General features: G+C 42.8%; 1 protein-coding gene across 1 annotated transcript in view; it reads left to right on the forward strand.

Moving 5' to 3' along the window:
* The window catches only part of PATL1 (PAT1 homolog 1, processing body mRNA decay factor), a 104,271-nt gene extending 95,405 nt beyond the window's left edge, over positions 1 to 8,866 (forward strand). The window contains exons 18-19 of the mRNA XM_082268306.1: positions 785 to 934; positions 8,466 to 8,866. Of these exons, the coding sequence (XP_082124432.1) occupies positions 785 to 934; positions 8,466 to 8,484 (169 nt within the window). The 3' untranslated portion in view covers positions 8,485 to 8,866. The remainder of the gene's footprint in view (positions 1 to 784; positions 935 to 8,465) is intronic.
* Positions 8,867 to 12,936: the final 4,070 nt, after the last annotated feature.

The raw sequence follows: 12,936 nt of genomic DNA on the forward strand, positions 1-12,936 counted from the left end.
CATAGTCAATCGTCACGCCCGCCGCCATCGGAGGGAAAAAAAAAAAGGCTCTGCACGGGACGAAAGCTGCAGCCATTTGCCTGCTCTGCCATGTGACCATTCTTAAACAGGTAAGGGGTAGGGCCACCTAGCCATGTCACGTTGTGGCACTGCCCCCTGGGACATCACAGACTGGTGCATGGTAGGTCACATGAGGGTGGCAGGATCTGGGGGCCCCAGAGTTGTGGGGAAGAGGATCTTGTCCCCATGAACATAGGAACAAGGTGCTTTGGGGCAGAGCTCCCCTCCTTTCCTGGCCTGCTTTTTTTTTTTTTTTTTATTTATTTTTTACTAGACCCGAAAGGTCCTGGTATGGACTGGGGAGGGGACTCCTGCTTTGCTTTCATATTCAGATGGGATTTGTGTTCAAAACTGATCCAATGTGTGATTCAGATGCAATCCCATAGAAGGCAATAGCCTGGTATTCGCATCTGCACCGCAGTGCTCAACGCACAGGTCTCTCCTCAAATTCGCTGTAAATTCGCACTGCCGCTGCATCGGACATAAGTGAAGTGGCTCCAAAGAAAGAAGGTTTAATTCATGTCCTGCAAGTTGTATGTGGTTTAAAACATATCTAATTCGTGTTTGTGTTCTGTATAGTTACAGCAGTTCCCCAATAGCAGTACATGCTTTTTAATTAGTTGATTTTAGGCTTTTGCACACTCTAAACTTGTTAATAACGGATTTCCAGCCTATGCAATGTTATTTTAGCACAGTTTTCACACCTGCTGTTCATGTCTTTCAGGACGCCTTTGGTTGCACAAGTCGCTCACTTCCTGCTGCAGATCCAAACCACCTCTCTGGCTCAGCCTCTCTGCTCTCCAGTCACTGCTCTGCTTCACTTCTCACGATACCTTGACGATCCGTCTTTCGAACAGCTGCAGTCAAAGCTTAGGTGAGAGCCAACTAAACCAGTGAGAAGATATAACTACTGAAGCCTCTTAGAGATATTGGAAACCAAGGCAAGATTTAACCAACCTTAAAATGGAACTACACTGCATCTGAGCACCACAAATAAAGAACACTATTTAATTAATTTTCTGTATTCAAAGCAAACTCATCCATCTATGTCTCCATGCTTTACTTTGCTGAGAAATCACTTTGAAAAACACCCCCTAGCATTTCTAGCTGCGGCCATCTTGAGTAAGGGCAGATGATTCCTGTAGTATTGACATCCTGGAATCCATCTCCCCTTAGCTCAGGCATACAGGCAGGAGGGTGTGCTTAGCTCAGCAAACCCCAGATGTATGCCCTCATTTGCCTAGGCATGGAAACCAGGAAGTAACTTAAATGCAAAAAAAAAAAAAAGTTTAAGGCCTCTTTCACACGGAGTGGACCGTATTGCGATCAGCTCCGGCACTTTTTTTTTCTTTCACGGACACGGATGACACTTGTGTCATCCGGTCCGTATGTCCGCATATCATCCCATCCATTTGTGGATGATAGGATGATATACGGACATAATGTATGTCTATGGGATTGCGGATGACACCGCTGACATCCGATTTTGCGTCCTTTCCGTATTTTAAACGGAAGAAAAATAGGGTTCTGTTCCGTTCCAAAAAACGGAACAGAACTGAAAGGACGCAAATGGGATGTCAGCGGATGGTCATCCACTGACATCCGCAATCCCATTGACATGCATTATGTCCGTAAAGCGCTGCGCAAACTTTTGGCGCTTTATAAATCCTGTATAATAAATAATAATAATGGGGTGATATACGGACATATGGAACGTCCGTGTGAAAGAGTCCTAAAACAAGTAAATATGATATACTTTGCTATCTATTTAATAATGCTATCAGCATGAAGATTGCAAACAATGTTCATTAAGAGAGTGAAGTGTTCCGCTTTAAACTACATTTCACTTAAATAGCGGTGTTGATGGACTGAATCTCTATAAGTAAAGTATTTGGCTAATGCTGCAGAAGAAGCTCAATGTAGCAGAATACAATTTGGCCTAAATTGATGAAGAAATTTGTTTTTGTTTTTTTGGTTCAAAAATTGTCTTTTCAAAAAAAAAAAAAAAAAACTGCAGAAGAGATAATCGAATACGAATTGAAAAGGATTAAGGTGCATGGAAGCCAGCCATCCCCCAGTCTGATGTCCTAACGCTTTTAAATTTGAGTGTCTCCACTCTGGGAGCACATGGATGCTAATGGATGGATAGGAGGCAGGTGAGAGGGAGCAGCCCAAACCTCCCCCAACCCACCTCCATCCATGACTGGTCTAGTATCTCAAAACTCTAATGGCAATGTTCTTAAGATGGTACAAACTGAAAACGACCAGCTGAGAAGCATACACCTCCAACCCCTTGGTGGATGCAGTGTAAAACACATATTGGGACTTTATATGAGGCAATTTGCCTGTATAGCACAGTGCCTCCATCCCTAATTTCATAAAATATTTGGGACTTTACATGAGACAAGCAGGTCATGCTATGGTTTCCATCCCTGTATATGAAAAAACTGGGGTCAAATTGGATGCATCCACCAAAAACGCACGAAAATCGCACGGTGGGACTTTAAATGAAGCACAAGCCTGTAGGCAAGGGGCCTCCATCCCTGATAGAACAGGTTTGGCATGAATTAGAGCGGAGACTGTGAGCCAGGCCTTCTCGCCCACATCAGTGCCTGACCTCACAAATGCGCTTCTGGAAGAATGGTCAAACATTCCCATAGACACACTCCTAAACCTTGTGGACAGCCTTCCCAGAAGAGTTGCAGCTGTTATGGCTGCAAAGGATGGGCCAACTCAATATTGAACCCTACAGACTAAGACCAGGATGCCATTAAAGTGCATGTAAAGGCAGGCGTCCCAATACTTTTGGTAATATAGTGTATGTACAGTCCTAGGAATGGATGGAAGGCTAACTAGATGAAGTCACAAGAAGCTCGATAATGTGATTGATTTCCTCAAATAGGTATTTCTAAGTGGAAACAATCTTTCCTAATCATACATCACAGGACATTAGAGTTAATATTCGTAGTAACTAGAGTTATGCTGCCACCTTCAGGTGAATGAACACTGGCCAAAGAAGCAGGCATAACCCCTCCCAGGTTCATCTAAGCCTCAGACTTAGGGAGGCACATCCATGACCTAAGAATACTAGCTAAAAAACGCTCTGAAGATCTCTTTTGTGGTCTCTGTTACCATACCCCCTAGCCTGTTCTAAACATGATGAGACGGAGGTTGGCTTTATCTGGATCTATGCAACCCATGTAGTTAGCTGGTAGGAGCTACACAGGTCCAGGGCCTGGTCTGTTCTGGTTATCCCAGACTCTGAAGACCCCTCCAAGGGTATGCACAATGTTATAGGCAACGCCTGAACCGTTCATTTTTTCAGTAATTAATGGAAGTCAAATAAAAGCAGTTTTAACCTTAAAAAAATAAAAATGATCCTTTTCCTTTAAAGCATGAATACCAGCATAGTGCTTGTGCTGTACAATTTGGCCCTTTTTTATAATCTAAAATACCTGGTTGATCCTGCCTGGTGCTGTCCTCCCATTTGTAAACTGACCACGTTTATCATGGCTGCTGATCCATGATACCTCGGTCAGTTTACGTGCCTCTGTTATCCGGCTGTCTCTCCTTGCTCCCTCTCTCCCCTTCCCTCCTTGCCTGTCAGCTAGTGACAGTGCCGATTTGCCTTCTGTCCCCTCCCGCTGCTAAAATAACTGTCTAATTCCTACAACCCACTGTGTTACAATAAATGATGTGCCCCAGTGTATGTGCTTTTTAAAAAAAAATATGCATCTTTATATGACGTCAGAGGGGGGATTCTCACCCCTCCCGTTGTAGTTATCAGATCGGGAGAGGAGAGCAGCGGGCAGTCACATGGGCGCCGAGCAGTTCTATGAAATAAAGTATAAGGTATAAAGCTGCAACTTGATAAAACACACACACTGGAGCACATCATTTAATGGAACACAGTGGATTGTATGAATAGGAATTGTAGGAATCCCATTTTCCGTGATAAGGAAAATCGAAGGAGGGTGGAAATGAATTCTAACTGAATGTGGTTTTTGTTTAGGAAAAATACCTATTGTATTACACATGTGCATGTCCTGAAATCAAATATAGAATTTGAAACCTAAGCATGGCAGTTGTACAAAGTCTCCCCCCCCCCTCCCCCCATGTTCATTTACGGACACAGCACCATATTGTCTTTGACCCTTGGGATATGCTGCTCTCCATTGGAGTAGGACTAGGCAGAAACTAATTTAATTACGTCCCTAGGCCTGTCCCAGGGGGGTATACTTCCCACTTCCTGGACTTTTTCTGCCTAGTCAGGAGTAAGGACCTAGTTCCTTGCTGGCATCTCTGGTCCTGGCATTTTTTTCCTTTATAAATTACATTTTTTCTTCCTTTTGTAGTTCTCACAGGAACAGAAAATAATCATCTGCTGGACTTGGGCGATGCAGTGGATGTGTCCTAGATCCTTAAGGTCTTAACAATCTGGCCAGTGAGTGCGACCCAACGTTTGCTTCACGGGAGGTTGGTCGTGACTTAGCCCCGCTGGACGGGGGCTAGCTGGCGAGTGAAGCACCTAGCGAGGATGCATAGCCCTGGTTATGACGCTTGTCACAGTGTACCTCTGGCTGCAGCACCCCCATTCCAAGATGGTGTGGTGGACTGTCTGAAGTGGTGCCCACTCGGTTCCTCTGGGAAAATGAATCAAAAAGCTATAAAATCAGCGCAAATCCGTATTCTATCATATTATCTCCAATTACTGAGGCCGTTGAATGACGAAACTAGTAGGGCGGGACTAGGACGCTGGACACTACCCAGCATGCTTGATTCGTGCTCGCGGCTCTGTGACAGCCAGAGGCAAAGAGCACATTGTAATACACATGCTGGAACCCTTAGTGTCGGGAAGACATTTGTCAAATGTGAGTTTTATTCCTTTTTAATAAACAAATTGTTTTATGGAATCGCGCCTATTGTGGATTCATCTTTCCTCCCAAAATATGGTACATCCCTACCTGCTCCCATGAGTGTCTGCATGACGGGGGCAACATAGAGTGGATTGTGGACCTGTATGCTGGATGTTATTATACATATAGAAAAGGCGCATTAGCTGGTTTATAACTTTACCAGCCACTCCATCTGGTGAGTCAGTTTGGGGTGATTGGTGAAAGAAGTATAAATGGCACGCATTTATTCACAGAAGATTTGTTGCACAGAATTTATGCACTTTTCTGCACTTTGTTGGATTCCTTTTGGGACTTTCAATAATATCAATAAATGGACATTGTTTATGAATTTTTTGATTTTTTAACACTTATTTATTTCACTGGACTTTTTCACTGATATTAATTTTTTTTTATATAGGATTATTTTTTCACTTTTTTTATAATTTTTTCACTGATCATTAGAAATTTTTGATAATTATAATTAAGATTATTGCACTTGCTGGAGATAATACTAAAGGGTAAATTTGCACTGACTTTATAGTTTGTTGATCCATTTCATGCTGCACACTCCTGCAGTCAATTAGCAGCAACTACACATTATAGTATTATTAACAATTCATAGCCATTGATTTTGGCGCCAGATCCTTTAACATCCATATTACGTGGATGCGGGCCTTTTCCTTGGGTAGCCCCCCCTAGCGGGGTCCCCCTGCACAGTTTCTCTCATCTACCCCCTTAGTCCCCTCTCCCCAGGGTGGCCAGGCTATTCTCAGGTGTGGCTATCATGCGGAAATGGGCTGGAGGGGGGAGGGAGCGCACCGCCGGCAGCTTACAAATAACTTTTCTATGGCAGGAGTCCCTGTTAGGGACACCTGGCGGCCTACAAGTACCTGGAGGGCTGTTGGGGGGGCCCTGGGTGCCACCCTGCCATTTTGCTGTGAATGGCTGTTCTACAGCTCCGCCGGCCATGTTTTCGGAGTTTCCCATTGAAATCAATATGGCGCCCATTTTCTTGTAGCCTGTGGAGTAGTGAGTGCAGCGTTGGGCCTCTAGTGGCGGTGTCGGCTCCCCTAACAGGGTCTACTGTCACTGAGGTAGTCGGCAGGCCCTAAATGCAGGCGAATAATCTCTTCACCCGGAAGGGTTTCAACAACTGTCTCCCCGGTGGGGGACCCCCGATGTGGATCTTTGTTTTTTTTTTGTCTTAACCGGAAGGTTCAGAGGTTTGTGGCAAGATCCTCGGGATCCTTTGGCCGATGCAACCGATGCTCTGATGGCCCCTTGGGGTAGGAACGCCTGATTTATGCTTTTTCTCTGCTGAAGCTTCTGCTCAGAATCGAGGCAGAAGCGATTCCAGTCATTCTGGTGGCTCCAGACTCGACTTGCCGGTCTTGGTACGCAAGGCCTTGTTGTAAGGATGATAGCTGATGTTCCTTGGCGACTCCCTCTCAGAGAAGGTCTTTTGTGTCAAGGGCCGATCTTACATCCTGCTTTACGGTCACTGGCTTTAACGACCTGGTAATTGAAAGCCAGGTACTGAAGGATAGAGGGTTGTCGGATTTTGTGATTCCTACACAGTTAAAAGCTAGAAAATCTACTTCTAGGAAGATCTATCATAGAGTTTGGAGGGCATACATTTATTGGTGTGAGTCTCAGAGTTTCTCCCCATTCTTTTTCGGTGTCCTGTCTGCTGGAGTTTCTACAACAAGGTGTAGATCAAGGTTTGGCTCTGGGCACCATCAAGAGCCAAATTTCTGCCTTGGCAATTTTCTTCCAACGGCCGTTGGCTGTAAATTCTTTGGTTCACACTTTCGTCCAGGGAGTTTGCACTTAGCTCCTCCAGCAAGGTCTCTGGTACCTCCGGTTCTTCAAAAACCGCCTTTTGAAAATATTTGTGAACCTCCGCTGCTTACTCTGTCACAGAAGGTCGTTTTTTTTTTTTTTTTTTTATGGTTATTACTTCTGCACGCAGGGTGTCGGAACTGGCTGCGTTGTCCTGTCGGTCCCCTTACCTGGTGATTCACAGATTGGTGCTATGTCTCTGTCAGTCGTTCTTTCCTAAGGTCGTCTCAGGTTTCCACTTGAATGAAGACATTGTGTTGCATTCCTTGTGCCCTAAGCCAAAACATCCTAAAGAAATTGCTTTGCATTCCCTGGATGAGGTTTGAGCGGCGACCGAGTCGATTCGAAAATTGGATTCCTTCTTTGTCCTTACAGATGGATCTTGTAAGGGGCAGACCGCATCTGCTGCGACCATTTCCAGATGGATCAGGCAGACGGTGGTGCAGTCCTTTTCAAGGGTCTGGCTCCTCCTTTCCCTGTTAAGGCAAATTCTAAAAGGGCGCTTAGTGCCTCCTGGGCCTTCTGTCATTAGGCGTCAGTGTTTCAGGTGTGCAAGGGGCCACATGGTCATCTGTGCATGCATTCACCAGGTTTTACAAGGTGGATGTACTCGCATCTGCCAACGCTGCGTTTGGCCGCAAGGTTTTGCAGGCTGCTGTTGCAGAGGCTCCTGCCTCTTGAGGGTGTATTCTTTCTGGTTGATGAGCTCCAGTTGTTCCTGGTTGGCTGTTTTAGCCCTTTTTGGGAATTATGTACATTGCTGTGTTTTTCCCACCCCTCATGTTGACATCCCAAAGGTCTCAAAGAAGATATGGAGCTGTGTCCAATAATGAACGAAAGAGAACTGGATTCTTGTATTACTGTAAAATCCTTTTCTCTGATCATTAATGGACACAGCACCCACCCCTCTGTTGAGTTGGCTTATGTATTCTTCTGAAACTGCTTGTTACAAACTGAAGTCCTATAGCAGGAAGTGGGAAGTATACCCCCTAGGACTGCCCTAGGGGGCGCAGGAAGTGGGAAGTATACCCCCTAGGACTGCCCTAGGGGCGTAGTCAAACTTTTTTTTTCTGCCTAGTCCTACTTCTATGGAGAGCAGCATAACCCCAAGGGTCAAGAAGAATATGGAGCTGCGTCCGTCAATGAACAGCAGAGAAAAATATTTTACGGTCAAAAATCCATTTTTTTAGGGTTGACAAATGAATTTTGTCAAGTCAGTGTTACTTGCTGGCTATTTTTTGGATTTCTGTAAATACATTCAAACATTTACCTAAATCTGTACCCACAGACCTAAGTGGGACATACAGGGTTACCCCTCATTAACATACAGCCCAGCTTCTAGATCTTTAACCCTTTGTTAGTATAAATGGTGGTCAAATCTAGTGATCATTAGATCTGCCAGCACAGTACAAACTGGGTTAGTTATGGTAAATATGAACTCCCTAAGTCCCCTTTGCATCACAGAGGAAAGTTTCATTTTTGGAGTTTTCAAAAAGGAGCAAGCGAAATGTAAGCAATTTTTTTTATTTTTTTCTCTTTTTTTTAGTTCTGCTATGTGAATATAACGACTATAACCTAGGTGTTCTCCCAATTTGGCTGCAAAAGTGGAATTGCACTTTAATTCCTCCACTTGTCAAGTATGTATTATATATTTCTCTTTATATTTAGGTCTGCACCCAGTCCCTGATGCACAGAAGCGCTGGACTTGGCCACAATCAGAGTGTTTCTTCCCCTCTTTGCTTCAAAGATTTTATGTGGCATTTTATGAAGTATCTGCAGAGTTTGAAGCATCGAAGTCTTAATGGGGAGTGCAAACCCCAAGAGGGGTCAGCTTACTCTGCATTGCCACCTACAGGGCATCACAGCCGCTGCAAGAACTGCTCTGTGTGAATCTGAACACCCGTGTCATTTTCTTGTGTAGAAATTTTAAAACAATTACTCTGTGGGATTTCTCACTGCATACATCATCCAACGAGGATCACAGATGGATTCTGTTTATTTTTTTCTCTTTTTATATATAGCTCCGTGTAAATAAATATAAAGTATTATAAAATCGGACTCCTAAATCACTGTGTATTTGTACCTGCGGTGTTCCGCTGACTTACTGTAAAACAGATTGGACATCTCGTATCAAAGGGAAACTCCAGCAAGCCATTTACAACCTATCTCCAGCTTAAACTTTTATTTGTTTAGTTTTGCAATAGAGTTGGAGAAAGGTTTCAACTTCTGTTAAAGTGGAACTACACTTCATCTGAGCACCACAAACCAAAAATTTCATTTTAAATATTCAAAGTAAACTCGCCCATTCATCCTTGCTTCAAAGCACTATAAAAAAAAAACACTAATTTCTGACCATGCCATCTTGAGTAAGAGCAGAATATTCATGTAGCATTTACTTCCTGGAATCCACCTGCTCTTAGTGCAAGCATGCAAGTAGGAAAGGATGTGCTTTGTTGAGAAAGCCCATCCTCCCCTACTGAAGACTCCTGCCTAGGCATGGAAACCAGGAAGTAGCTGAAGAAATGTAAAAAAAATATATATATATATATTTTTTTTTATACATAATATACACATAAGGATTAAAAATAGTCAATATTAATATAGAGAGAAGTTCGCTTTAAGTTTTTCATTTTTAATGATTTTATGTTTGCCAATTGAAAAAAAAAAAACACATTACATATGTATTGATATAAAGCCTTTGTCATAACATGAGGTATACATGTGCATCTCAAAAAATTTGAATATCGTCAAAAAATTTAATTTAGTAATTCAATTCAAAAAGTAAAATTCAGATATTATAGATTCATTACACAGTCATATATTTCAGACATTTCTTTCTTAGTTTTGATGATTATAGCTTACAGCTAGTGAAAACCCAAAATGTAGTATCTCAGAAAATTTAGAATATTGTGAAAAAAGTAAATATTGTAGACGCATGGTGTCGTACTCTAATTCAGCCTTTTTCTACCAGGGTGCCTTGGCAAAATGTCTAAAAATTTATCAAATTGTATACAAGCCAGCAGGTGGATCAAGCCGGCCTTTTAGTTACACAAAGCCACAGGTTTTCATTGTGCACCATTACGGCTTTCTAGACCAGTGATGGCGAACCTTTTCAAGCCCGAGATCCCAAACTCTGACACAAAACCAACTTATTTATGTCAAAATGCCAACATCCATCTCCATTAAGCACATCACACATTTCCATCACACTAAACTTCTAACACATATTATGTATCGCCCTTCAGCTCACAACTCTCTCTGGTCTGGCCCACATCACGCCATGCGTCCCACCCCTCCATACAGCTCATAGCACACTTTCCTCTCCATCAAACATCTGGTCCCCCCTCTGCTGTGGTGTGGCAGTGGTTCAGTGACACTCATGTAGCCCATCATGCTCCCTCTGCCCACGCACACCTCTCCTATCACTATAGCACAGAACATGGTCATGTGGTGCAATTCTTGCCTCAACTCTGGGCTTTTTCACCAATTAAATGAATCCACTGCACTCGGCAAACAAACACCCACTTCTTGCTAGTCAATAGGTTGTTCATTCCCCAGCCGAGGTAGGTGTTTGGCCACCCAGTCGATTGGCTGTTCATCCCCTGGCCTAGGGAGGTGATCAGCCGCCCTTCCTGTTGTAATGGCGAACTCATGGGGAGTCAGTCTTGCAGTGTTTTCTCCATAGAATTGTGTCAAAATGCTATGGGTGGTCTGGAGGCAGGTGGTGTCGGGACAGTGCGTGGACACTGGGTGCTTTGTCCTCCTAGTAAAGTGTGTGGAACTTTTGTGCCTGGTGCTGCTCAGAAAACTATAGCTTGCGTGCCCACGGAAAGGGCTCTGCGTGCCATGGGTTTGCCATCACAGTTCTAGACACTGGCATCCTAACAACCAATGACATCAGGTAATAAGGAGGATGTCTGTAGCCTTCACAGCATCCTTGTTTGACCCGTCTCTGCTCCTCTTCCCTCAGCACTGGGGTGACATTAGCTGACCGATGGAAAGAAATTGAGGGAGAAGAGAAACCTTGGAATACTAGTCAGTACCAGTGTGCAGATGTGTATTTTCTTTTTAAGAATAAATCACCTCTAACGTTGGGTGTCCTATGTGTGGATGTTGCTGCATTATGTAAAACTATATAAGAATAGTTTTTTTTTACATTTTAGAATGGGGGTGGCTCAAGACTGCCCATAATGTTAAAGGGTGCAGTGACTGAAAAAAAAGGTTGAGAAACACTGCTCTAATCAGCTAATTAACTCAAAACACCTGTAAAGGTTTCCTGAGCCTTTAACCACTTGCTGACCGCCCGCTGCCTTTTTACTGCGGCAGGGCGGCTCGGCTGTGTCCAGTCACATAGTACTACGTGACTGGAGTGCCTGCAGTTTTGGCGGAGCGTGTGTGCAGCGGGAGCCGCGCTCCTGCTGTGTTTAGACACAGCGGGAGGCAGGCCGCAGGAGAAGCGGCGGCGATTGCCGCTGCCCTCCTGCGATCGTCTGAGAAACCGAGAGAAGACCCACCTGCTTATGTAAACAAAGCAGGCAGATCTTCTGTCAGACAGGCAGGGACAGATCAGCAGTACACACACACACACACACAGGCATACATTTAACCCCTTTGATCACCCCCAGTATTAACCCTTTCCCTGCCAGTGTCATTTATACAGTAACGGTGCATATTTTTTTAGCACTGATTACTGTATTAGTGTCACTGGTCTCCAAAAAGTGTCATAAATGTCGCAGTCCCGCTAAAAATCGCAGATCGCTGCCATTACCAATAAAAAAAAAAATAAAGTCCAAAAATCTATCCCGTAGTTTGTAAACGCTATAACTTTTGCGCAAACCAATTAAAATACACTTTTTGAGATTTTTTTTTTACCAAAAAAGATGTAGCAGAATACAAATTGGCTTAAACTGATAAAAAAAAATTACATTTTTAAATTTTTTTTTATTGGGAATGTTTTATAGCAGAAAGTAAAAAATATGTTTTTTTTTTTTTTGTTTTTTTTAAATTGTCGCTTTTTTTTTTTTTGCTTATAGTGCAAAATCTAAAAACCGCACAGGTGATCAAATACCACCAAAGAAAGCTCTATTTGTGGGGAAAAAAGAACATCAATTGTATTTGGGTACAGCATCGCACGACCGTGAAATTTTCTGTTAAAGTAACGCAGTGCCTAATCGCAAAAAATGGCCTGGTCATTAAGGGGGTAAAACCTTCCGGGGCTGAAGTGGTTAACGACCAGGCCTATTTCTGACATGTTGTTTACAAGTTAAAATCAGTATTTTTTTTTGCTAGAAAATTACTTAGAACCACCAAACATTATTTTTTTATATATATATATATATATATATATATGCGCAAAGACTTGGCGGTTGTTGCAATATTTTTTGTTACGTGGTATTTGCACAGTCTTTCAAGCGCAATTTTTTGGGAAAAAATACATTTCACTGCATTTAAAAAAAAAATAAACAGTAAAGTTACCCCCATTTTTTTGTATATTGTGAAAGATAATGTCAGGCCAATTAAATGGATACCTAATGTTACGGTTTAAAATTGCGCACACTCGTGGAATGGCAACAAACTACGGTAATTAAAAATCTCCATAGGCGATGCTTTAAAATTTGTTACCAATTTAGAGTTGCAGAGGAGGTCTTTTTCTAGAATTACTGCTCTCGCTCTGGCGATCCTGGCAATACCTCAGGTGTGGTTAGAACACCGGTTTCATTTGCAGGCGCAACTTACGTATGCGTATTCTTTCGTGTGCGAGCTCACAGTGACAGGGGTGCTTTGAAAAAATTATTTTTCCTATTTTATTACGTTTTTTCATTTTTAGCGTGGTTTTTTAAAAAAATATATAAATAAATCTGATCTTTTATTGCTGTCACAAGCAATGTAAACATCCCTTGTGACAGCAATAGGCAGTGACAGGTACTCTTTATGGAGGAATCCGGGGCTATTAAACACCCCAGATCCCTCCACTGCACTTCAAACTATGCAAAATGCTGAAATCTGCATTTTTTTATTGACAGTTTTTTAAAATCGCTGCCGTTAGCAGCTGAGTAAAACCACATTTGCACATTAAACACAACGGATGGAAAACACATCCATGTCCTCATTGATCTCCGGACCCCCTAAATCATTTTGA

This window comes from Pelophylax lessonae (genome assembly GCF_965119305.1).
Source record: "Pelophylax lessonae genome assembly, chromosome: 9".
Taxonomy (NCBI): Eukaryota; Metazoa; Chordata; class Amphibia; order Anura; family Ranidae; genus Pelophylax; species Pelophylax lessonae.